Genomic DNA, 25,993 nt, shown 5'->3' with positions numbered 1-25,993 from the left:
CAGTGCTTATGTGCAGTTAATTGTTTTTTGCAGTAACTTAACCACTACCTACTTTATTTTCTTTGTTACAAATAGTTGCTAGTTTAGACTCTAAGCTAAAAGGAAAATTGTTGCTAAGGTAGAAATCAATTTACATAATTTTTTCGATTCCATTTCACTTGACTTGGTACAAAAACGATTGTAGCCCCTAACGCAGATACCAAAGTAGCTTCGCTTTCGTTGGCACCTTTCTCTTGTTTCCAATATGCGGTCGTGGTTTTTGTCTCTACGTTTTGTTGACGCTTGTGCGGTTTCAATTGTTTTGTTTGTTATCTGTGGACACGATGGTCTTTAAAAAAGAACTTTTTTTTTCAAGTTCAATCTTTTCAATGTCCTACGTGATCTAGACACTTATTTTTTCTGCATGTAAATGGCAACCCTGCATGTTTACGTCATGTGACGGCTACCATCAGTCATTATGTTGTCATGACCTTGTTCATGCTCGAATTGTAGTGACAGGAAATTCATTTGCGTTAAAATGTGTAGAGTACGTTAGATACGCCATTGATACGAGGCAGATGGCCGAGCTAAATACTTCAATGGGGCATCCAAGACTTTTTTCCTTCAGGGTGGCACTACTGCAGAATTTTCTATTAAAATAAAACCTGCATGTTTTATTTCTTTGGCTGTTTACGTCAAATAGGCTGCATAATTTAAGGCCTTTGCAGGTTCGCTGAAAAAAAACTTAAATCCAATTATCAAAACAAATGAAGGTGTTTTGCCGGTTTGAATTTTCTTTGAAATCTCACGCGGATAATCCGAATCCCAAATTAATAATGGCGGTCGAAGTTCGGATATTCCTGCGGGAAAACCGAGCTGTCTCGCCTCTAATGAATTAAGTCAGAACCGGATACTTTGAGAATTTGGTTGAAAATCTATTTTCTCAAACAAAACAAGCTTTGTACAGATGGAAAATACAAATTGTGATTGTTCATTTATAGAGGGCATTACATTGCAAATTAAAGTTATTCCTTTAAACCGATATAATAATAATGTAAACCAAAACATGTCTTTAACAATGATAAATATGTTGATAAAGCTAAAACCGAAAATGTCAGGATGACATGATCCATTACGGAGAAATCCGTGACTGTGTTTGCATAGTGAGAAAGAGTCGACTTCGCTATTGTTTTATATGGGCTCAATGAGGCAACCGCATCACAGTAGGTAACCTGATTAAATCATTATCTAAATAATTATATAAATGACTTGCTTATAATGATGATCGTTGAGGATCCAATGACAGTTAACTTTCCCCCGGGAAAAATTTACCTTCATTGGTTGAGCTTTTTTGGCGGTCAAGCTGTAGATCCTGGCTACACAGGAGTTGCAGCGGTGGGAACGAGAGGTGGGAATAGGTAGAGTTCACTTTAACATTTATGATACTTGATTAGGATTAGATCAGGTTACGCTAGATGAAATGCTATAAAAATTGTTTTATAATGCTCATCACATCTTTATGTTCTTCATAACTCGAGATAATCCTTTGAACCTAAATCTGAAGCTTTAGTTAAACAGTACTCTTACTAAAGTACGAGTAACACTAATTCTATCATAATGTGTTCATAAACAGTATCTAAAATAATTTATCATACTAAGGTTCATAAGATCATCCTTATTTGGGTGGCTAATGTGTACTAACTTCAGCACATAAAGCATCACTGTGGTATCTATGTTAGTCACAAAAGGTGCATTTTACAACCAAAATGTGTCTAAGAGGTGCTGTATAAACTGTACAATTTGCATTCGCAGAATGCGCTCGTGCACGTGCATATAAAAGGCTGCTCGCTCCATCATAATAAACTACTAAACAACATCCATATTAGTTAGGCATGCCATTTGGAGAGAATATTAATTGAACAGTGCTATTGACGTCCTTGGTCACGAAAATTCAATTAGCCAACCCACAGGTTTAATAATCATTTTGGACTATGTTTGTGTTGGCGATTAAATGATCTTAATATTATGTTATACCAATATTTATAGCTTCATCTAGCAACTAGATTAGATATAACTAGAATAATTGTTCTCTCGTAAATAGACAATTTGCCATGACTACTTGGCAGACGGTGTTTTTAGTAATGAATATTGATAACTTCAATTTTGTAACTTATGCCTGAACTTGGCCTTCACTGGTTGGGTTTTGTTGGCGGTCAACTGTAGTTCCTGCAATTAACTCAAAATTACTAGCTACTTAAAGCAATTTTCTAACTGTGGGTTCTTAAATCAAATGTTGCAAGATTTGTAAGACTCTTTATTGATTTGATTTTTAAGCTGAGTAAATCCAAATGTATTGGCACAATGATGCATTCAAATCAAATCAAATCATTTATTTGCATTATTACATGTATTCAATAATGAAAATAGTAAATTAGTAATGAAAAACCTTTTGACTTTCACTTGTTTTTCCGTTTTTTGGAAATAGTAAGTTTTTGCATTACCATTGGCAAATGCGCAAGCCGCGTGAGCCATAAAAAAGTTTTTGCATAGATTCATTTGTTAACAAATGAAGATCGCAACTCGCAATACAACTTCGCTACAATCTAAAGTCATTGCTGTGAAGAGGTAAACGATCTGAATTTAGGTGATTTAACAACCATAGCGTTGCGTACAGGTACAGCCTACTCAAGTTGTATTAAAACTAGTTGACTGATTTGGAGTTACGTTTTTGTTATTGTTTATGTAGTGGAACAAAAAGTTTGTGGGTCGTTATGTTAACATTTTAATAAGTGACTATGAAGACGCACCTTTTGTCTTGATAAGAAATTTTAGTATACCTACGAGTAAGTGGGGAATTTTGGTGAGATGATTAGGAAAAGTAAATATAAGATAGAGCTGTTGGATTATGAGTAATTAATAGAATTTCACAAAAATGTTCTGTATCACATTTAAATCGTCTATGTTATTTATTTAGTAAATTGTTCACCTATGTAAATATCTCTTATTTGTATAAATTGATCATTTCCTCTTTGTTACGCTTGTAAGTCAAAAACGAATCTGACTCATTAGAGCGTAACAAAAGCGACAGGTTGTATTGTCGACTTGTCTCCTTGGGTACTAGATTAATATTATTGTGCTCTACAGCGGTTGCAGCAGCGACTCTTGCAATATATTTTAGGAAATACAGCTCGGTAGGCAATAAACGTTCTTACCTATGTGTTGAAACCTGTTTGCTAGTAATATTCTAGATTCTATCCTAACGTTTTGTGACGGGACAACAATAAACACAATAGTACAAAGGTAGCTAATATAAGTAATGATTAGTACGAGTATCATTGCAGCGTAGGCCTAATATAGTCAAAGACGTGTATTACGACAAGGAATTCATATTATTCCCACGCGCCAAATACAATTCAGATGGGTGGTGCTCTTGTGAAGTAGATTTCACTGTAATCACTGTTAAGAACTAAAGTCACCGTCGTAATATTTATATTACTCATCACTGCGTCCTCAACGCACCCTGAAAAGTAAAATCATGAAATCGCACGCCCAGTCCGGTCAATTTACATAAATTGATCGGGCGTCGTTGTCGCGGCGAGGTGCGCTCGCGCAGTCGCGCGCCCAACCGACAAACTGATACACGTTCCACCGCAATGCTTAATTACATCCTCGCTTCTCGCAATTGCACGACAATTTAACACTTTTACAACACCAATTGGTTTTATAAACTGGCCAGTTGATGACGCGCTGGCCGACGCGCGCGCAACGGAGTCCTGTGCGGTTATAACATAACCGATGTTATAGTGATCTCTTAAGTGCAACTTCTAGTCAACCATGCGTCAGAGGTATCAGCTGAAACAGAGACCGTACGTATCATTGATAAGCTTAGAGTTAGACCGTAGCAAAGCGACAAAGACAATGGATAGAAAGTACGCTTGGACGTCAATTTTGAACGCTTTAGTTACTTGAAACAATGGCATTTATCGGGCAGATCAGTGGTTGATTGATAACATCTATTTATAGGGAACTGTGGTGCTTTCAAGAGCGATCGTTATCGTGTTATGATATCGTCTTGGAAAAATGTTAATGAAAATTTCAACAAGGTTTCATTCAAAGGCAAGGGGAGATTTGTGGTGATTCTATTTTGGATGAGTCTTAATATAAAAATTCTTCGTAGCGATACTATGAATGAAAAAGTCAATTACCTTTCCTTGTAATCGTTTGTTTGATCAATTGCTGCGTGTTCTTTAATAATAATATCTTTATTTTCGTAGGCTCCGCAAGTATTTTTAAGCCAGTCAGTGGTTCTCAGGTCAACTCTCCCTTTTTCGGTTGAACCTAACATCTGACAAAGCATCATTATGTAACCCATACATGGAGGTTGAATTTTATTTTAAAAGTCATTAAACGGAATGACTGCATTCTGTTGGGAGATAATAAAATTACCTATGACAGGAAAGTAAACGATTTTTTAATCACTTTTTTACTCATTCATGGTTTAGTTTTTGTTTTTTTTTATTATTGAAAACGTTTAACATTTTTGGCGAACAGCGACTTTTGAGTTTAGATAATATACCTAATTCATTAGCTCATATCTTACAGGTGATGTTAAACAGATAATCTACTCATACAGATGTATCATGCTTAAAATATTTGTTTGTATAGGTGTCTCATATTTCACGAGGAAGACGGAACATAATAATACAGGGTGTAATGAACATGTTGGCATGTAGTTAGGTCCATATTATAAAACGATGCTCAATATCAATACTCAATTCATGTACATACTCAGGTAGATTCGAGATTTATTTTTATCTCAATTTCAGGCTTGAATGAAATCTTGAACTTGATAAAAGTTACGAAGGTCATTTTAGAATACATACCATCCTATCTTGTGTGTACCATCATAAACTGCATCTTACTTAACTGATGTCCGGTGCGATTGCAGTCAAATACCTGCCTTGTTCTGCATAAAAAATACGGTTTCACTATGCAGTCTATAAAATTTCATAATATCAACTCATCAACCTCAATAATAATAAATTGTACAGCTAATTACTTAACCAGTCTCTGTTTAACTAAGAACAAATACAGTCAAATCTATTTTAATTTGTGCTCATTGTGGAAAAACTTGGGGGAGGCCTTTGTCCAGCAGTGGACGTCATTTGGCTGAAACAACAACTATTTTAATTTCTTTTATTTATTGCTTATTAATTTAACAATGAAGTTTGGTAGCCAGAACAGATATCTATCTAGTAAGCTAACGTTCAGTGATGCTTTTTGGCAATCTCATATACTATGTAGGTTTTTTCCATCATTAGGTAAGTACTTTTTAGATTATAGGTAGGTATTCCGTAAACAGTGGAAATTTCCTCTTGGCATGGACATGAGCCATCAATGTAACATTCAGTGAAGTTATAGCTAAAATATAATTCTGGTAAAATGGTGTATTATTATAATTAAGTATTTGATACTAATCGTAATAATATGTTATGGACAAATTGATCCTTAATTTCATAAATTATTTGTTAGTAGAGTACCTAAGTAATCTTTTTCTTTTAAATTAGGTAGGAGGGGCAACATTGACATTATGACGTGACTGGACGTACAAATCTGACGTCTCGCTGACGTTTGACCGTCACAAAATCACCTTCCGGTGCCTAATTCAGCCTTAAAAAATAATAGGTAAAACAATTATTTTTGCTGTACAGTTTCAGTCACCCGTAACTATGTGTCGGTCAAAACAAGTTCGCGTATGTTTTGCAACGCGAGTGGTTGTTTGGCGGAAACTCCGTCGCTACGTAAACTGTTGTCGTCGAACTCGACCCGCTTGGAGCGATGTCTGAATAATTTGTGACCGTTGTTCTCTTTGCTTTCAGGTAAGTTGCCTTCCCTTTTGCTGCTGATGAAGTAAGGTAAAATAGGGAAAATATACGTAGAGCGAGTTTAAAAGTTAAATTGGTATTGAAACCCTTAAGGATTCAATTCAAAGTAAATAGTACGTACTTATTTCAGATAAAATATTCATTCAAATCATTATACTACTGTATAGTACACTTAAGAGTAATGCTAGGGAGAAACAACGTTCCTAGGTACCAAGTCCACCAGGTTCACCTAGTTAGAAGTAGCTGGTGTCTACAAACTAATGTCTTGCCAGTGCTGTAAAGTTAATAAAACTTAACTCAATCATATGTTGCATTAAATCTGAAGATTAAAAATAAAGAACATTTACGAAGCAGATTTCGCAGCAGCTGACAGTGATTCTAGTATATTCAAAGTAACAACCATCCCAAAGAAATGTTTTAGGCATTATTCAAGGGAAAATGCCTGAAAGTAAATACGAAATATAAGCGAATATGCCAGTCGCGATCAGTCAATCAGAATATTAGATTTGTGCGTAAAGGCGTATGTTTGAAGAGGTAATGTGACTGTACGAGCTGAATAAGGCAATTTTCTTTGATAAAATGTATTTAGATAGACACTACAATAGACGTGAGTGATGATATAGTGTCAGAATGGATTTAATTAACAAACGATATTAATATGGACTAACGCAATAAGATATATTTCACGCACACATGGACGTCTACGAAAACTAATATATTTTGTTTTTGTGAAAAATCGGCCTGAAAAACATATTTCCATAGAGGTGCAAACAGCTGGTAACTATTGTACATGTTGATGACAAACCTTGAAAAAGATTCAGTGCATTGTAATGGCGACAATACAACAGATCCTACACTGGCTGGGTGTGTTTTCATTACAATTTGTAGGCCATTACGGAGATAAGAATAAAAAAACCTCAAATCATTTACTTTTAAACTAAGATTTAGTTCGGAACTGGCAGTAGAAAAAAAAAGAAAAAGAAAAAAGAGTGAAAATTACTTTTTTTATTTTGCATAAAAGCAATATTTAAAGACCCAAAACACAATGTGTTTAATTTGATTTTGAACGTCGCTGCGTAGCTTTGATGAAATTTAAATAGACAAAAGAATTTCTTAGTATCAATTAGAAGGGCTTTTCAACTAAATTACGTATTCATTAATAATCCGCTGCTTAACTTCTGCTACAAGAGTAAAGCTTAATATAAAACTTTTAATGAGAACATTTTATAACAATGAATGGATTTCGTCCTATTTCGTCCCATTTTTGAACGCTTGCAGATTTACTTACTTATTTAATTAGTAAATCTGATGAAATTTTATGTTTGACTAGCGGCCGCCCGCGACTTCGTACGCGTGGATCCCGTTTTACCCCCTTCATCTATCTTACGCGGTTTAGATTTTTTCATACAAATTTTTTTCCCGGTAACTCCCGTTGCCGTGGGAATTTTGCAATATCCTGTTGTAACTAAGCTTTAAGTTTACTAAGGTACCTGCATGCCAAATTTCAAGCGTCTATATTACGCGGTTTAGATTTTTTCATACAAATGTTTTTTCCCGCTAACTCTCGTTCCCGTGGGAATTTTGCAATATCCTGTTGTAACTAAGCTTTAAGTTTACTAAGATACCTGCATGCCAAATTTCAAGCGTCTATCTTACGCGGTTTAGATTTTTTTATACAAATGTTTTTTCCCGCTAACTCCCGTTCCAATGGGAATTTTGTAATATCCTGTTGTAACTAAGCTTTTAGTTTATTAAGGTACCTGCATGCCAAATTTCAAGCGTCTAATTTAATCGGTTTAGATTTTTCATACAAAAAGATTTTCCCACTAATTCCCGCTCCCGTGGGAATTCTTAAGTATCCTATAACCTGCCCAAGAGTATGAAGAATAATTGTACCAAGTTTCGTTAAAATCCATCGAGTAGTTTTTGTTTCTATAAGGAACATACAGACAGACAGACAGACAGACAGACAGACAAAAATTTAACTGATTGCATTTTTGGCATCAGTATCGATCACTAATCACCCCCTGATAGTTATTTTGAAAATATATTTCATGTACAGAATTGACCTCTCTACAGATTTATTATAAGTATAGATGGCCATTAATACGCCTCTAATTGATTAATGAATAAGTACATAACTATTTGAATAAAATATTTATTTATTACATTACGATATTTATGTGGCAACAACGGTGAACAGACTTTAAATCTTTTTGCGAATTAGTATTAAAAAGGGAATTTAATGTAATTTCAAGTAATTAGTAAATATTTATAAATGTGAACAAATGCGCTGATCATTAACGATCAATTAAGTAAAAGAAACAAACAAAAGGTGGTAACAGATTGCATAGGGAAGCGTTACATGACTTTGATTGAANGACTTTGATTTCCTCGCCTCATCCACTGAATCAGCCAATTATAATCGTGAACTTCAATTAATCCAAACGAAGCCCGTTTATAATCAGTTTTTCCTCACGTCATTCAGTTCATAATTTATGACTAATTCGTTATTATCACTATCCTGTGAGCCTTGTTGAGTGAAGTAATTGAATATCCTGCTTTGGCTCTCCCTGTTTTGTTGTTTCCTTGATTACAGGATATTTAGTAATTGGTTGTGCCTTCACTTTGTACTTATTCGATAATTAATTTTTTTCTAAGATGAGGTAGGTAAATTGATGGAAAGCGAAATGTTAAAGTAAAATCAACAAGATTTTTCGATCCATAACTTAGAAAACTTTATATTTCGTACCTTATGTATGAGAAGTACTTTTTTTTGGGGCAAAGAAATCTCAATGGTGGTTTCGTTTTCAGCAAAAAATATTTATAACATTTTCTTTTTCAAAAACCATTTTCTTACACTTATCTTTAAAAAAATGCACAGACCTAAAATATCATCCTTAATGTTTTATGAAAATAATATTTATGTAAGTAGTCAGCGCAAAGGGCAAGTGTCGCCGCGTTAAAATAATCTGTTTAAGGAAGCGTAGGCGCGCGCGCAGCCCACGGGAATGCGGAACGGTGACTCGGCCAATCAAGTAAAAGGCGATCTCGGCGCGTTCCCTTCGGCAACATTTTAATTATTACCTATGCAAATTACGCAAAGGGCTACTTTGTAGGAACGCACGGTCGCGTGAGCATCATAAAGTATAAATTCAACCTCCGACTTTTTAACAAACGATTGCATTAATTTATTGTAATCAGTTGCAATTTCTTCATTTATGTAAAATACAGTAGCTAAAATAAAAAATAAAAATCATTTATCTTCAGACAAAAGCAGTCCATAGTTTGGCTAGTAAAAGTAATACATCATTCCGTTAAAATTATCGTGTCTTCCTAATGGTTTTTGGACTAATTATGAAATGAAACAATACCATACCACAACCATACATAACACTCCGAGATAAGGCACTTGTGGTTTACAAACAAGCAGATTTTCCTCGATAAAACATCGCGTAACGAATAATAGAAAAGTAGGCCGGGCACACACAAAACATTAAATTTTAATTGCTTTCCGACTCGTACGCCAAATATGTCTTGTTCTACGTCAAAACTTAGATACAAAGTTCGGTCAGTTCCATTACAACGAAGTATAACTGGTTCGGAATAAAATCAGACGTAGGAAATTGGGCGTGAAAGGCGAAGCCACGTTTTGGTGCACGACTCCGGCAAAACTAGACTGCTATTGCCAAATATCGGCATAGTTTTGGTGATTGATAGATGGGTTTCCGAAAAAATATGCACGCGATTTTAAATTGCCAATTAGCACGTGGAGTGCTGAAAACTTTTCCGCGATTTGCGTCAACTAGGTATTTAAATATTTACTTATAGTTTTGGCTGGCTTTGGCGTGCGTATGGTTGGAATGTCGCTCATACTATGACGATATCGCTATTGTAAATAGGTATTAGCAATTTTCATCAATTTGTCACCAATTTTAATAAACTTATTATGTTTTGTGACGATGAAAAAGTAATTTCCTGCTATGAAAATATTATATATTCTGAGTCTGACATGGCTTATACTCGTATTTAATTAAAATTAAGGCATTAATTAATTTAATACAGTAAGCCCAGCTAACTAACGTTTCCCGTGTTTGTCGTATCTCCAACCACTGTGTGATTTATTCAAAGAGTTACCTCACCTCTTCCATTTTCAATGTGGTATTATTGCGAAATAAAGTAAATAATGTTTGTATTAAAGTATCTGTATAATTTATTTTGTTTTGTTACATTTCGCGGTAGATTTATAGGTTCGTAATTGTATTTACAGCTTCATAATTCATTTGTTGATTATATTTGAAGCTGTCACTACAAATAAACGCAAAGTTACATGAGCATACAATGTAATTTGATTAATGTTTAATTTTCACTTACATTGCGTATTGTTAATAACTTACAATTAAAACAAATAATAAAATCCCAGATTCTTGTATTTTAAATGAATTATTCGCAATGTTATTTATTACACTAGCTCGTAGAGTCATAATACAATTTTATTCGTTAGAGTGCTTATCCATTTGTATATCCCACATATCCGTATTATAACTTTTGAAACAGGCGTGTATTTTTGTCTTGTAACAATCTTAGCTAGGTACTAACGTATTGAAAGATGAAAACAAAACACATCTCAAAAATGCATTGAGCGTTTGGCATGCAATACAATATGGCCCAAATATGGCCAAAATAACTATCAATAAGTTAGATTAAGTTCATACGAGTGAAATAAGTCCCTCTGTTTAATGGAGTAAAGATTAAAGCGTCCGCATCAAATGTCTTGAACTATTCGATTGAATATCGATAACATCGATAGAATGCTACTCGGTAATCGGATTCCCAGAATTCTCGGTGTTAAAAACAATCGGTGATTTCAAGGTAATCGGGCGGCAGGAAGAATGCAGCTGCAGTTCGCCTTGTAGGACCTTGTACTACTCGTTTGTGGATTCGATTGTGTTAGGTATTTGCGATGTTGATTAATCGATACCTGCTAAATGTATCGTGTAATCGCCGAATATTATTGAGAATTAGTAGACGTATTTTGTTCTTGTAAAATTAGTCAGAATCGTTAACTTAGCTGGTCATTTAGTGTCAGAAAAGTTACGTACTGTAAGTAATGTACAGAACATTTATTAAAAAAGACAGAGTCGAAGAAAATTAAAATAATATTTTTTTTTCGAACAAATTATAAAACTTACCTACTAACTTATTAACTTAAAATACAAGAAATGCTTTAACAAATACATACGTACCTAATCACTATCAAACAATAGCTTTTCTACAGACAACTGCAATCAAGTGACATCTTATCATGTGCTTTTGCAACAAAAAAGCTCTCTGTTAAGCTGACGGCTGTACACAGCATCCTAATGTGATCAGGCACTTGTCTGGGTGTGGCAAGCGTCTTGGCGAACTAACGTATTAAATTAACTAAATACAAGAAAAGCTTTCACAAATATGTAATCACCTATCTACCTACAGTTTTTCTGCAGACAACTGAAATCAACTAATCAAAGTGACATCTTATGTGTGTTTTTGTAACAAAAAAGCTCTCTGATATTATGATGACTGTACGCAGCATCCTAACGTGGTCAGATACTGGGTGTGGCCCGAAGCGATCGTCTTGGCCAATTCCTGGACATCGAAAGGTCAGAAGGTACCCGCGGCACAATCGCGGCGATGATTTGCTCCATTAGGGCGTATCCACATTGACTTGTTCTATTGTTATCTGAGAATTTCTATCGCAATCTTTTTTAATAAAAAAAGTCCATACATAAATGAAAATATTTAATTGGACGATAATTTATCTAATATAATGCCAGTGGAGATAGTTATGTACCTATTTTTAAACGACAACATTCGAGAGTATCAGAGTAACATCTCTAATTACCTAATTATGCATGTAATACCTATTCCATGCCCGGAATCCCAGGATTTGATTTACCTATCAGCAATATCAGCATCTATGTTTTGGCTAGTAGAAATTCTAACAAGAAGGTCGCATTTTGAGTCCAATCATCTGTGTCTTACCCTTATGAACAAAAAGAGCCTGAATCTCTGCAAACAATTTGTAAACAGCGCAACAAAAGATTAATCAGTTTATCACTATGAATGCAGCCTAATAATGTTGTATTGAGCGCTTGCGCAGCCACGCATCTGTTGCGGCGATACGCAGATACTTAACCCTTAGTGAAATTATTGCAAATTCGCCTGTCAGCTTCTTGAATAATGGTAGTTAGATATTATGCCACTTTGGATGTTTTTCGCTTGCTTTTGAGATGTAATTTTTATCTTCGATTACTGATTGAAATGTAATTTTTTACGTAGGTCAAACATTTTTAATTTTCCTTTTGGATGTAACATACATTTTAGAGAGCGGACGAGGCAGTCATGTTCTTTTCGATGATTTAACATTAATAAAATATGCATATAAATCAATTGTTCGTCTAACGATGACCTGTCTATTTCTGTGGAGAAAATAAGAGAAAGTGCATAAGCTATTATGCATAGATCTGTGTACAGTCAACTGCACAAATATAAAGTAAATAATATATTCTGATAAATTAAAATCTAAGTTAAATGAGTGTTAAACTTAAGCTGATGCGTTTTATACTACTTTTACCTGTATGTATAATGCGATTGCGTCCCTACCCAGGTTTATGTAGGGACTTAAAATGCTTTAGTTTTGCCTTTATGCGTGAAATCACGTCTTGAGGCATTTCGTGATGATCGTTAAAGCGAATAAGTCGTTATTATGATAACTTAAAAAGCTTCAATAATTGAGCATATTAAATCAAAGCTTTTACGCATAAGGTGAATAAGTAGCGTCTTGTTTTTCTGAAATGTTTTCTAGCGAAATCAGCTTGTTTAAAAGGATTAAAAATGTATCAAAGAACGCATTTTTGGAGAAAGTAAATAGATTCACAAGGAAAATTAACACTCCTGGTGAAAAAATCATAAATAGTCATCAACTTATGGAAAAAAACTCAATAATCTCACTTCATGATTCACCAGCGTTCTCATACAGGTTTAATTGAAGTAAGTAAAACTCGTGACGCAGGTACCTACTGAACAAATTCATCTTAAACTTCAGGACTACAAACGTCAAAACATTTACGAGTACACGTAGCATCATAGTACGCAATAAAATGCTTTACAGCGATGCAATTAGGGACATGTTCAAGCATCCCCAGGGCTAGGGTTCCCAACCCTCCCGGATTGACCGGGAGACTCCGGAAATAATGGTTAACCTCCCGACCTCCCGGAGAGCAATATTTTCTCCGGTATTTCTAAAAATTAAATGCATCCATTGCTGCTCGTACTTGTTTATAAATTTTATCTTTAAAAGAACCAATCACATGGACCAGCATTAATAAACTTCAGGAATTATTAAATATTGACATAGATAGTGACAAATTGTACAATGAGGTTGGACTTTTGCGTGAGGTGCAACCACATCTTATTGAAGAAAATCGAGTGGATTTACGCTGGGTTGACTTCTTTACGAAATCGAAAGACAGAAATCCCTGTCCTGAATTTAAAAAAATGGTCACGTTTGTTCTTTCCATTCCTGTCTCTATTAANTTGGAGGATTTTCCCATTTCTGTTTAGGGCTTTTAGTAAAACAATTAGGTAACTGATTGTTCACGGATAGATTAACTTTGTATTAGTATAGTAAATATGTTTTTTGATAGATTGACTTTGTATTAGTTCTTGTAGAAAGTTTATCATCTTGCTTTTATTTGTATAAATTTGTGAATACCTACTAGTAATGCTACGAGTAAATTTTGAAATAAAAAGTACCTACATATAGTGTCGCCCTGGTCGTAGTATGACAAAAGCGTCTTCTAAGTCTTTTTCCGATAAAATCAGCTTTAAAAATGCAAAAGTTTCAAGACTGTTTACTTTTATAATGAAAACTGCATGCTCATTATGTATTCTATTGAAAAGCTCTGAGGTTGCTTTGAAAGTTGCGGCAATTTGCATTGCAAATGTTTTAATCTTAGAGAATAAGCAGATAAATACGAAAATTAAGAAGATTACACCCTGATTTGTAGTAAATAATAGTATGTATGTAATTTAATATGCTCAACAATGTACGAGAGTCTTTAATAGAAGTGATTCGTATTAACTAAGTATTAGCAATACCTTGCTAAAATAGATTTTAGATTATAATGATTTCTAGCTGCATTTGCCAGTATAACCCCGACCAACCACAATATTGTTGGGTAACAATGTACTGTCCGTAAGATTAATACAACACAACTTGCATATAGCTCATCTTCCATTACAGTACAAAATAGCTCGTATTGCAACTGAATAAAATACTGCAAGGTTTATCTTGATGTGCCTACGTATTAGAGGTCCATCTCGACAGACTCAATTATGGCCGACCTCTGATCCCCGCAACTGGTCATGTCCTGTTTTCGAAGCATTGATTGTTCTTACTTTATGTGAACTCAGTATTTATGGATGGAGCTTTAACTCGAAATTATAACTCTAGAGTAATTCACGATTGCGCTGTTTCGGCTAAAAACCAGTAAAGTACTGGTATCAGTTTCAAGGCAGACAGAAATCTATTTGGATTTGGCTAAATGATGTGTATCAAACGACTAAAACATAGTTAAATATTATGTAAGTAACAGTTACAACTTGATGTGTCATACACAGATTTAAAGGTTTTGAAACCTGAATGTAAATGGTCAAAACAAATTTCTATAAAATTAGACACCCGTGTGTAAGTGTTATTCATGAAAGGTTAAAGTTAATATATCGTTACAACTTATTAAACCTTTACCACAATTGTTATGCCTTATCTACTTGGGTTTTGTTTAAATAATTACAAGCTAGCCGTCCAAATTGCCTCCCCAATGGAGATGCGGCTTTGTGGCCGAGGGCAGGTTAAGAGTGCAAATTAAATTTCCAGCAGAATCAGCCTAGCTTATCTGAATTGCATGACTTCAGCTTTTCATGAATAATCTCCGGGCACTAGGGTCACTACAAATACAATTTACGGACGGACATAGTAGAGATTTAAAAGTACTAAAGGTTTTTGTTACGAAGTTCGAATATAACAAGAGATTTAAGAGTTTGTACATGTGCAATCGACAGCACATCCTAATATTATAAATGCCAAATTTTGGATGTCTGGATGTTTGTTACTCTTTCACGCAAAAACTACTGAACGGATTTTATTGAAACTTTACAGTTGGTATTATTGTTAATAACCCAGAATAACATTATGTGTAGGCTATAAATTATGACGATATGTGACAAACTAAATTTCACGTGGGTGAAGCCGCGGGCAAAAAACTAGTCTTACTAGACATTTTTGTTACAAAACGGCCTTTATCACAACTACATAATATGACATAGTGTTTACCTTTATGTGTCGTTGTCTGAACATCCCATATAACTCGGGTAACGGTATGTTTTCCGAACAAAATAAAAATAAATAAAATAGTAGTCAAATACTTGCTATGCATAAAAAAAACATATCTTGGGTAATTGTTGAGAAGTTCGGACATCACACTTTTTATAGTTATCTACCGAAAAACCGATGTAACATCTAAGAAGAAAAAATATGAACATCATCTGCAGGATAAAAGAAAATCTAAGGAGTTTCTCCTAACTCGACGCTATTCACAGACAGAACAAGCGTATATTTGACATATTTGTCGTAATTTCACGTTGAGATGCGCGGGACGGTTATTGCCGGCAATTTTCCTTTGTTTTCCCTTTTTAGCTTTCTCGTACTCGAACGTTTTGTAAGGGACTTTACACACCAGTTGCGATGCGATGATGCGCGGGCGCTTAAGAACTCGTTTGTAAAATTATTACTCAAACAGTTATACAATTTCGGTTGTTTTCGTCATAAATCGGTCCAAAAAAAGGGAAGTCTTACGTCTTTCCTTTTAATCTTTTGCCTTTCCTCCTACATCTGCCCCTGGAAAATTAGATCGTGCTCAATAGCAAAGATGATGTTGGATATTTTTATCTAGTATTTTTTTACTGGAATTTTGGGATTATCTGATCTTACTTTACCTGCTGAAGACGTGGAATCATCTTATGAATAAAATAATGTTTTATAATAACTATTATTTTGCTATGCTCTAAAAGCGGACACGGAATACAGAATCAACAAAATAACGTAATGCATATCAAAATATACGGCTTAGATCTTCGTGATCTATTTATTTACTATGTAAGTAACCTAGTAAGGTAGGTCGTTTCCCCCGGTTTCACTTTCGAGAGCTTTATCAGAGCGTTGCCATGGATACGGGTGACGGCCACTTTACGTAATTGGTCAATTATTACGGAGAGCCATAAGGCACACGTATTCGCTTTCCAATAACTAAGGGATATTATCAATACCAATATTATAAAGGTAAGATTATTAGTATTTAGTCAATAAGACGTTACTTAGGTTCTTTTATCTGTAAAGATTGGTACATCAAGTTTAACACAGCGTCTTCTGTAGTTTGTAGTTGTAGCCAGTGCTATCTAGCGATAAAATTGTTACCTAGGTAGTTTTATTTGCCGGTGACTGTACAATATCGTGCTTTGGAGAGAGCGCCAGGCAGTCTCTGAGTGTAGTAGTTTTCCATGGTAATGATGATATCGGGGTACGTAGATTAATAAAACGCTACTCGTAGATATAGGGCGTTTTCTAATAAAAATAATCTTCAACTACTCTATCTGATACAATATACTTACTTATCTTCTCTGTATTTTGAATTCAACACAACATACTTGTACTTTTTTTTTTTCAATTTAAAAAGGAAGAAAAGCCTTAGTCCTGGACAAACCCATTTAAGGGAAATCCTAGCGCCCACAAAGGGCTTTATGAAAATAAGAGAACACTGGTAGATAATGCAAACTATCTCAAAGTTGAATGACCACAATCTTGTTCAAGTTTGCCGACCTCGATATTTTGAAACCTATTATTAAAGTCACATTTTGGTACTTAATTATTATTTGTGGGAAACAAGAACGAAATTTATGTGTTTGGAGAATTTACACAAAGATACTTCAAAGGTTTCTCAATCAAAAGACAAGTTATAATAACGTAGATTTCTTGGATAAAGCAATAAATATTTATTAAATAACATGAGACATGATGAGAGATAATATTATTATGTTTTCCTTACTTAAATAAATCCTGCTTATGTAGTTATAGGATGAAAAGCTTTTACATTTTCTCTGACATTGAAAATTAACTTGCTAGCTTATTAATTGATACTTTGCATGAAAATTGCTTTTTCATTCCCTGAATAATCTAAACGATGTAAACAAGAAATAATAATCAAATAAAAATTAATTAATTTATTACTGAATCTCGAGTAAGCTGTAAAGCTTAATTGTCTAATTATGTTTCTAGAATCCTGTGGATTACCTAGAAAGTTAATGAAGTCCGATCGGCGGTCATTAACTGGTCAATAATAACTTTCTAGAGACCTCTTCTACCAGCTACTATTGAGGAAACTAATTATTTACTATGATTTTACGTCTTCTGTTTGCATTCATAGGTGAATACTTATCTATAGTGCATTCGCTTTAAGTATTACTTAAGCTTTAAGTATAAGTATTTTCTAATTTATGTAACGCCGTTTGACCGATTAAGTCATATTAAAGTTAGGCACGTTTTCACATTGATCAGTTAAAGTAAGTTCAGATGAATATGCATTAATGTTAATGGTTTTACATTTACCACAGTTTAAACGCCTTACACTGCTGATTAAATATTTTCATAATGCGAATGAACTAGTATTTTATCTAAATAAGCCTTAAAATAATCGTTCAAACAGTTAAATGACAAAAAGGTTTTCTTCAGGAAATATAATATATTATTGATATTTATTTACGATTTCGCTACAAGCTTCTGGTAAAGCTCAAAAGGTCGACTCTTTCATTCCTTTGAAGACGAAAATGATTTATCCAAAAAGGATGTTTGCCTCGAGCTTCAGTTGAAAAGGTTCCTCGGCTCGATCAGATCTTCCGTGTACATTTATTACATTACCGCTACATTGCGATGCTTTAAAAGCTCCTCTTTGCTAAAGGCAAATGAGCTTAAACATCATTTGGAGCACTTAAAACTTTATTCTTTTCTAGTTATTTACTAGCTGTGAAAGATATTTATTGAATAGTTAAAAAATAATTAAAATGTTGCTCTTAGAAGTCTTAGAATAGAACCCTCTTTCGACCATACAGGCAGGCACATTTTTAAGATGATAGCCAAAACTCATCTGCCACAACCATACTTGGTTCCTTTACTAGCGATATTCGTCGTAGAGTCGACAGCTTGTCTGACTCTATATTTAGAAAATCACACTTATTTTAACTGCTTAAGGTACATTTTTATCCACTTGATGTACCAAGTATGTCCAGTCATGCAGTCAGGGCGGTTTGCGTTCACCAGTTTCACTGTCAACGATACAACAGAAAGAAAGTGGTCACACTTGACTGAGCCCAAAGTTCGAGGTCAAATGTAACAATGGTATGTACGCATACATATCTCGCCTACGATCGACTTGGCAGGCTTTCGTAATACAGACATCTGGTGCGAATCGGTGATGCATGCGCATGTTAATGATGTGCATAGGTCTATGTGATGGTGTAAGAATGTGATGAAGGAATTTTCGTGGATATTTCAAAGCTACCGCGCTACAATAAAAATGAAAATGTAAATAAGCATCATGCACCTGACCTGCTTGCTGGGGTGTATAATTACTTAAATTGGCAATGCATACTTAGTGGGTAACAATGAAATCTGGTTTAATTACCAATAAATATCATAGTGTAATACACTTGAAAAATATTTCGTTTGTTTGAAACTTTTTTGTAGATATTCGTATGTACGAGTAGGTATAATATTTGAGAGTTTCGGCAATTTGTTCGGTGAATTCTTTTTCTAAGTTCCAACAAATTTTGTGAAGATTGTATGGGTATAGATAATACCTACTTAAATTAATCCATCATCTATTAGATGCTGATTGATTAGATTCGAGATTACGAAACTATAACACTTCCGTAATGAACATGCGGACTTGCACAAAGGCGAAGCGAATTCGAAATCGCGCGTAGTTTTTGCGTATCTGCGAGACGAATTTCACAATGAGCACACGAGAACGTGAGCTCACATTCATGAGTAAGATTTTCTAAGCCTCGGATACACATCAAATAAACCTATATTGTTAATAGTAGGAGGTAAAATAAAAACAAAAATATCTTTTTTGGTAGTTCTAAGTGGAAAATTTGAAATCAATTTGGCGAAATATGGTCTTAGCACTTTCCAAAATATCAGTCTGGAAGCGACAAGAGACGTTTAAACTTTATTTTTACCCAACTAAGGCGAAGCCTAAAAGTCGGGTTAAAAGATGCTTTTAGCAGTCTATCACCCGTATTCACAAACGATGCTTGCTTGAAGCAGCAAATCTAACGCACAGCGTTGAATAGAGCTCTGTGATTGGTTCATGTGTGACCCTGTGCGTCCACGCGCACTGTGAGACCTCATAGTAATGTTTGTGAATACGGGCGTCTGTCGATGATTTACAAGTCCAACGAAACGATTTAATTCCGTACTCCAGTTACAGTTTTTTTATTAATAAAATAAAATAGTCTTACCAAATACTAAAGAAATAAGTCTTTGTCTAATCTTCTTATGTAATTTTAGCCTTAGAATAACTCTGCTGATGAAATGATCGCTTATCTCGAGGCATTACGAGTGGACGTTTCCTGCGTGGGCACCCGGGTGCCGTAATTCGAGGACCTCAGATTATACAAGACGCTACCGAGATGCCGGCGGATTGCTCAAGTTATTTAATTGAATAATCCATTCCAGTCCCCGTAATTCTATACTTCCATTTATACAGGGTGTTATCAGAAAGTTTTTTTTTATTTTTCTCCAATCTGTTTTAGTGCATTGATTTCCTGATATTAAAAGAAGTAGGTACGTTACGTTTATGGGTATAATCGAGATAGAATCTTACGCCGTTATATGTACGTAACCTACCTTACATACTTATCAGTTTAAAGTTTTATCTCTAACTCTATCTCTACCTATTGCTTATGCATACTTGATGATTACGCCCTGTATATCACAATGCAATTTTCATCTTACACAACGACTTTAAAATGAAACATTTATTATACAGTTAAGATTTATACTACCTAGTTGTTATTAATAGATAACATTAAGAACATTTTATTTTTATGTCTGCGAAGTTTGAAGACTAATTTGTGTTTTCCTCTTTTCAGGTAAGTCATCTTCTCCGGATTCAACGAGACACTAATAAATAACAGTAAATTAAGTTTTTATTGTTTCTAGACGCTATAGTTCTTGTTTAGACAATGGAATGAGAAATAACAATAATCAAAATGACCAAGAAAATTGAGAGTGATCAAATAATTAAATTTCTATTGCCCTCTTGTTTTTTCTAGAGAAAAGAGAACACTACTATGGTCCCAAAGTTCGGAGACCTTTTCTAAAGTTTTTTTTTTTCAAAGAACCTGTTCTCTATAAAAAATTTCAATATTGTTAATAATTTACCGTTTCCACTGCCTCTTGCCAAAAATACCGTTTAACGTTATTCTCGTGTCAAATTAAATCTATGGCGATCGGAAACATGCAAATACGTAACGTTACGTTTGCGAACGCGGCAGCATTACTTCTGGTAAGTAATAAATGTAAGTACACCATGGCAATCTGTTACGTGACCGCTCAACAAGGTGATCTAACTTCACGTTTAGCTAAAGGTCTAATATTAACTAGCATATTGAAAATAGCAAGAGATCTAAGCATTAAGCACACCACTGGGAAACTACGTAAGTCAACCTTATATGTCATCATNCTCTAAAAAAAACAATCTTACTTAATTTGTTAATTTTAAACCTTGTACATAAATGTGTGTAAAGTATGGAGCCTACAAGTTTGCTCGTATACATTGGCGAGAAGCTACCAGCACTCTCTAAATATGTACATTCATTTGTCTGCATATTTAAAATACCATTACCATACCATTACATTAATTTTGGCTGGAGATAAAAAAAAAATCTTCTTATGTAATTTTAGCCTTACAATAACTCTGCTGATGAAATGATCGCTTATCTCGAGGCATTACGAGTGGACGTTTCCTGCGTGGGCACCCGGGTGCCGTAATTCGAGGACCTCAGATTAAATACAAGACGCTACCGAGATGCCCGGCGGATTGCTCAAGTTATTTAATTGAATAATCCATTCCAGTCCCCGTCATACTTCCATTTATACAGGGTGTCATCGGAAAGTTTTTTCTGCAGATGAGTGAGATACACAGTGAGATACTATTTTTCCCTAATCTGATTTACTGCATTGATTTCCTGATATTAAAAGAAATAGGTACGTTACGTTTATGGGTATAATCGAGATAAAATCTTACGCCGTATTATGTACGTAACCTACCTTACATACTTATCAGTTTGAAGTTTTATCTCTAACTCTATCTCTACCTATTGCTTATGCACACTTAACGATTACCTACGCCCTGTATATCACAATGCAATTTTCTTCTTACACAACGACTTCAATATGAAACCGTTAATGTACTTAATAGTTAAGATAGATAGAATATACTAGGTCTAGTATCTGTTATTAATAGAAAATATTACGAACTATTTTACTCTATGTCTGCGAAGTTTGAAGACTAATTTGTTTTTTCCTCTTTTCAGGTAAGTCAACTTCTCCGGATTCAACGAGACACTAATAATTATCAGGACATTAAGTTTTAATGGTTTCTAGACGCTATAGTTCTTGTTTAGACAATGAATGGGAAATAACAATAATCAAAATGACCAAGAAAATAGCGAGTGATCAAATACTTAATTTTATATTACCATTTTCATCTCCCTCTTCTTCTCTCTAGAGAATCGGACACTTCTAAAAGTCCCAAAGTTCGGAGACTTTTTCTAAAGATATTGATCAATATTGTTAATAATTTACCGTTCTCACTGCCTCTGCTAAAAATACCGTTTAACGTAACTCTCGTGTCAAATTAAATCTATGGCGATCGGAAACATGCAAATACGTAACGTAATGTCTGCGAACGCGGCAGCATTACTTCTGGTAAGAAATAAATGTAAGTACACCATGACAATCTGTTACGTGACCGCTCAACAAGGTGATCTAACTTCACGTTTAGCTAAAGGTCTAATATTAACTAGCATATTGAAAATAGCAAGAGATCTAAGCATTAAGCACACCACTGGGAAATTACGCAAGTCAACCTTATATGTAACAAATTGAATTTAGATTTTGTTTGAGTAAATGTTATACACGTGGTTAAAATTAGGTGCGGTGTAAATTGAAGCTTCAATTATACTGGTTAGTCATAGTGAGCAAACTTTATAATTTAATAGTCTTTGCTTTGAATTCGTAAAGAAGAATCTTAAAACAATTGACTGTCTACTGTCATGTGATCTACTATTTTCATGTCGAGTTATTCACGCACTTAGTTAAAGTTTCGTAATTTTTTTTTATGAAAACACGCCTATTTTAATCTAAAAAGTAAACATTTGCAGTGTTATCTAAGCGATCTCTAAACAACTACCTAATTCGAGCTGTTATCATTATCACCGCCCAAGGCCGGTGGGTAACCTTGTCATTGTCATCTCAAATATTGGTTATCAGTGTGTCAAGAATCTTGGTTGATCGTAACCTTGCCTTATCACATTATTTTCTGTCAGTTATCGCCGTAAGTTATTGAGATTGATGTAAAGTATCTATGAGTTTTCCATTCTGCTCAGCAATTTTATCTGTACGAATCTGAAATGTTTTTCAAGAATCACTGTTTGTTAACGTACACTGTAGAGATATTTTACCATAATAAGGTAATCATACCTTTCTCTGTTTATTAGAACCATTTAGGGATTAAGGGTTGCACCATCTTACTTTAACAAATGTCAAAAGTCTGTCAACTCCATACAAAAAACACCGATTATGGTTATAGTCACGGTTAAAATAAAATAGTGCAACTCAGCCTTAGAAAATAGCAACCTTTCATAACTTAAAACACTGAAGTTTTGAACATAATATTGTTTTTCGGCTTTAGTATGATGGCAACTCTACTTTATTGAAATGATTTTAAATAAGAAATCACAATGGCTGCTTATCATGTATGTACGAGTAGATCCATCATAAAAAGGATGTCCCGCATTTTGAGTCAGGCAATAAATCATGCCCCAAAAACACATCACGTTTCTATCTGTCTTACTTATTGTACTAACAAACTATCGTGCCGATGTAGGTTGGTATTTATTTATTTACTTACGCGTGCGAGCGAGGCGTGGAAACATCTTTAGTATGCTCGCGGGGAGAATGACAAGTGGGCACAGACGATAGCACTTCAAGCTTAACACAGTGGGGTCTTATGCAGTTGAAATACGGGCGAATTTGCAAAAATAATGTCTAATCTTATGTGCTGTCTGTACCTTAGAAGTTACCATTTACCAAGAAGTCGAAGGGAAGTCATGTTTATTGCTCGAATCGCACTCCGATAACTTTACCGTTTTAACGCGCGTTATTTTTAACGCTTTTAATCGAGTTATTACTTCTTTTGTTGTGTTCGCACGCAAACTGTGTCAATTGCAAAAACTGAAGAACATCAAGTTTTAAATGTATATTTTATCCTCTAAATCGAATTTCTTATTGATTGGCGTTTGCCATTGCCATTTAATACCTTTCTTTTGCAAGCACATCTTAAATTTCAAGCATCAATAGCTAATAACCATTAATAAAGTATGTAAGTAATGAAAAGCAATGTCAATTAATATCTTAAAAATATTAATCAATAATATATGTTCACTAATTCCACTATATGCCGTCGTGACTCTTGAAACCAATAACTGGTTTTGATACAGTTCCATACAAATTATTATTGTACCCCCGGAGAGCATTCAAATAGCGGCTACCACGTTAAAAATGCACGTACCTAATTGTGTAAGTCGTATGTAGTAAGGGCCACTGAATGTATTGGCTCTTGGAAAATAAAAGGTCCCGCTACTCGTGTGTACGCCGATGAATGAATTTTCGCTTGCTCGCTAACCCGTACCGTTACGGAGAATTAGCGTTAAGAAATACTTAGTCTTGTTTATGACGTTATTTAAGAAAAAGAAAAGCCTTTGGCATCAAGTGAGCTTAAAAGAAACTTTTTCAGTATCGTTTATTAATTAAATTAATTATGGTGACAGTATCACGCGTAGTACGAGTAGTCCATAATCACGTAGATGATGATCAATGTTAATTGACAAAGTTAAACAGATCACAATTTTATTATGATAGCTGTTAAAGAGCCATACAAGTCAGGCTCTTGAAACATATCTTGAATACTTCTGTGACTGTTAGATCACTTATTAAATCACATTTTAAATCAAATGCCGTCAGTTCTCTTCATAAGGATGTACCTACTTACCTATGCAAACTATAGTGTGTAGACATCCGCTAAGAACGAATTTTAATCCACCTCTAAGGGGGTAAAACGGAGTCCACGCGTACGAAGTCGCGGGCGGCCGCTAGTCCTACGTAATATTATGTTACTGATTCTAATTTCTATTAAATACCAAGACTCATTATGTTTTGATTACATTGCAAATTACATAACTCAATCAAATCGATTCAGATAATAAGCCATTATTGAATGGACTAGATATAATCAATATTGAGATCAATTTTAATTCATTGAAGATTTCTGTGCTCATGAAAGTGATTTATTGAAAAATACTACCTACTTTAGTTAGGAAATACTTTTTATCGATACCACTGTGATACCTGATACCTATTAGCTAGTACCTATGATATACATATGTAGTTATTATATGTACTTAAACATTGTTGTGGTAGCATGAGACCGCGGTAACAATTTATTTCTATTGTGTGCTTGAAGGAATATTAAATTAACTACCAAATAAATACAGTACTACGTAAATTACATAAGAGAAATATATTACAAAACTTTGGTCAGCTGAATAGAGAAGACTCGAAAGTACATGAAAGTTTGCAACTAAGTTTCCGCAACACAAACTCGGGATACCAACAGTGGCGGTTCAAACTTAAACAGACAGGCTAGAGCTGTAGATAGTGCGGTTGGGGTGTACTGGTTTGTAAGTTATTTGTAGGGATATACAGGGTGTAAGAAATTGAGCTTTGAAACTAAATAATCAGAAGGATACAGGAAACTTTTATGAGAAAACAAAAGATCATCGATAAAAACACCAGACAATCAGTAAGACTACTGAACGTAAATTTTACTTAAAACGAAAATAAGTGTATTAAATGGAACATTTAAAGGCAATATTTATTAAGCTAAGTCCAGTTTCTGGATCAAAAGATCTTGACTGTCTAAAAGAAAACGCAAATTCTGAAATACGCACATGCTATCGAAAAGCCTATTCTTAGTTAGATACTTAGATTAAAAAAGCTAATCAAACCTCATCTTTCGTTGGAATTAAGTTGTATCTATTTATTGATCCATCTTATCGATATGACAGATCCTTCTACACAAGTAATTCCATTTTCAAACCTGTTCGTATCCTCCTGTAGAATAGGAACATAGACAAGTCAACAGGTTCTGTGGTGCACCACAAAAACCGATAGTGAAACCCCCGTCTATGGTACCGTTAGGTTGGTCAGTGGACCACTTCTTACGTCGTTGGGCGCATTTTAGTGACGTGATGGATAACTTGTCGATATTTTGGGAATTTTGTCGATATCGAAGATAAACTTAGCGTGAGTACAAAGTAATTGAATAGGCCGCTATTACAGGAGGATACAAACAGGTTTAAAAATTGAATTATTTATGGAGAGCGGTCTGTCATACTTATTCGATAAGCTAGATCGCTAAAGTAGGACACTATTTTAATGAAATTAGATTAGGTTTGATATCTGAGTGTAAAATTAAATAGTCAATTTTGAAAAATTTTAAGAATTATTAGTCGTGTATTGAACAGTATTTATTGTATTACAATAGGATGTGACTACTCCTAATTTTGACCTATTGCTAAAAAAATATCCAGAACAATTTATTCCGTACGATCTGTGTGCGAAGTGCGAAATAACGAGTCAAATCAAAACGTTTTCCGTTCATTGACTTCATTGTTTTAAATCGATA

At 34.5% G+C, this 25,993-nt stretch overlaps 1 protein-coding gene across 7 annotated transcripts in view; it reads left to right on the top strand.

Moving 5' to 3' along the window:
• nemy (cytochrome b561 family member no extended memory) overlaps positions 1–25,993 on the top strand; it is a 96,317-nt gene that overhangs the window by 36,802 nt on the left and 33,522 nt on the right. The window contains exon 1 of one of the 7 annotated variants that reach the window (XM_028317648.1): positions 3,569–3,845. The exons of 5 other annotated variants lie outside the window; for them this stretch is intronic. In XM_028317648.1, the coding sequence (XP_028173449.1) occupies positions 3,814–3,845 (32 nt within the window). In that variant the 5' untranslated portion in view covers positions 3,569–3,813. Of the gene's footprint in view, positions 1–3,568; positions 3,846–25,993 lie in introns of those variants that run through there. One more of the 7 variants, XM_028317646.1, reaches the window with a different exon arrangement.

The sequence above is a fragment of the Ostrinia furnacalis genome, unplaced genomic scaffold, assembly GCF_004193835.3.
Source record: "Ostrinia furnacalis isolate ACB-3 unplaced genomic scaffold, ASM419383v2 OfSCF6389, whole genome shotgun sequence".
Lineage (NCBI taxonomy): Eukaryota > Metazoa > Arthropoda > Insecta > Lepidoptera > Crambidae > Ostrinia > Ostrinia furnacalis.
This window is presented reverse-complemented; position numbering and strand designations above follow the sequence as displayed.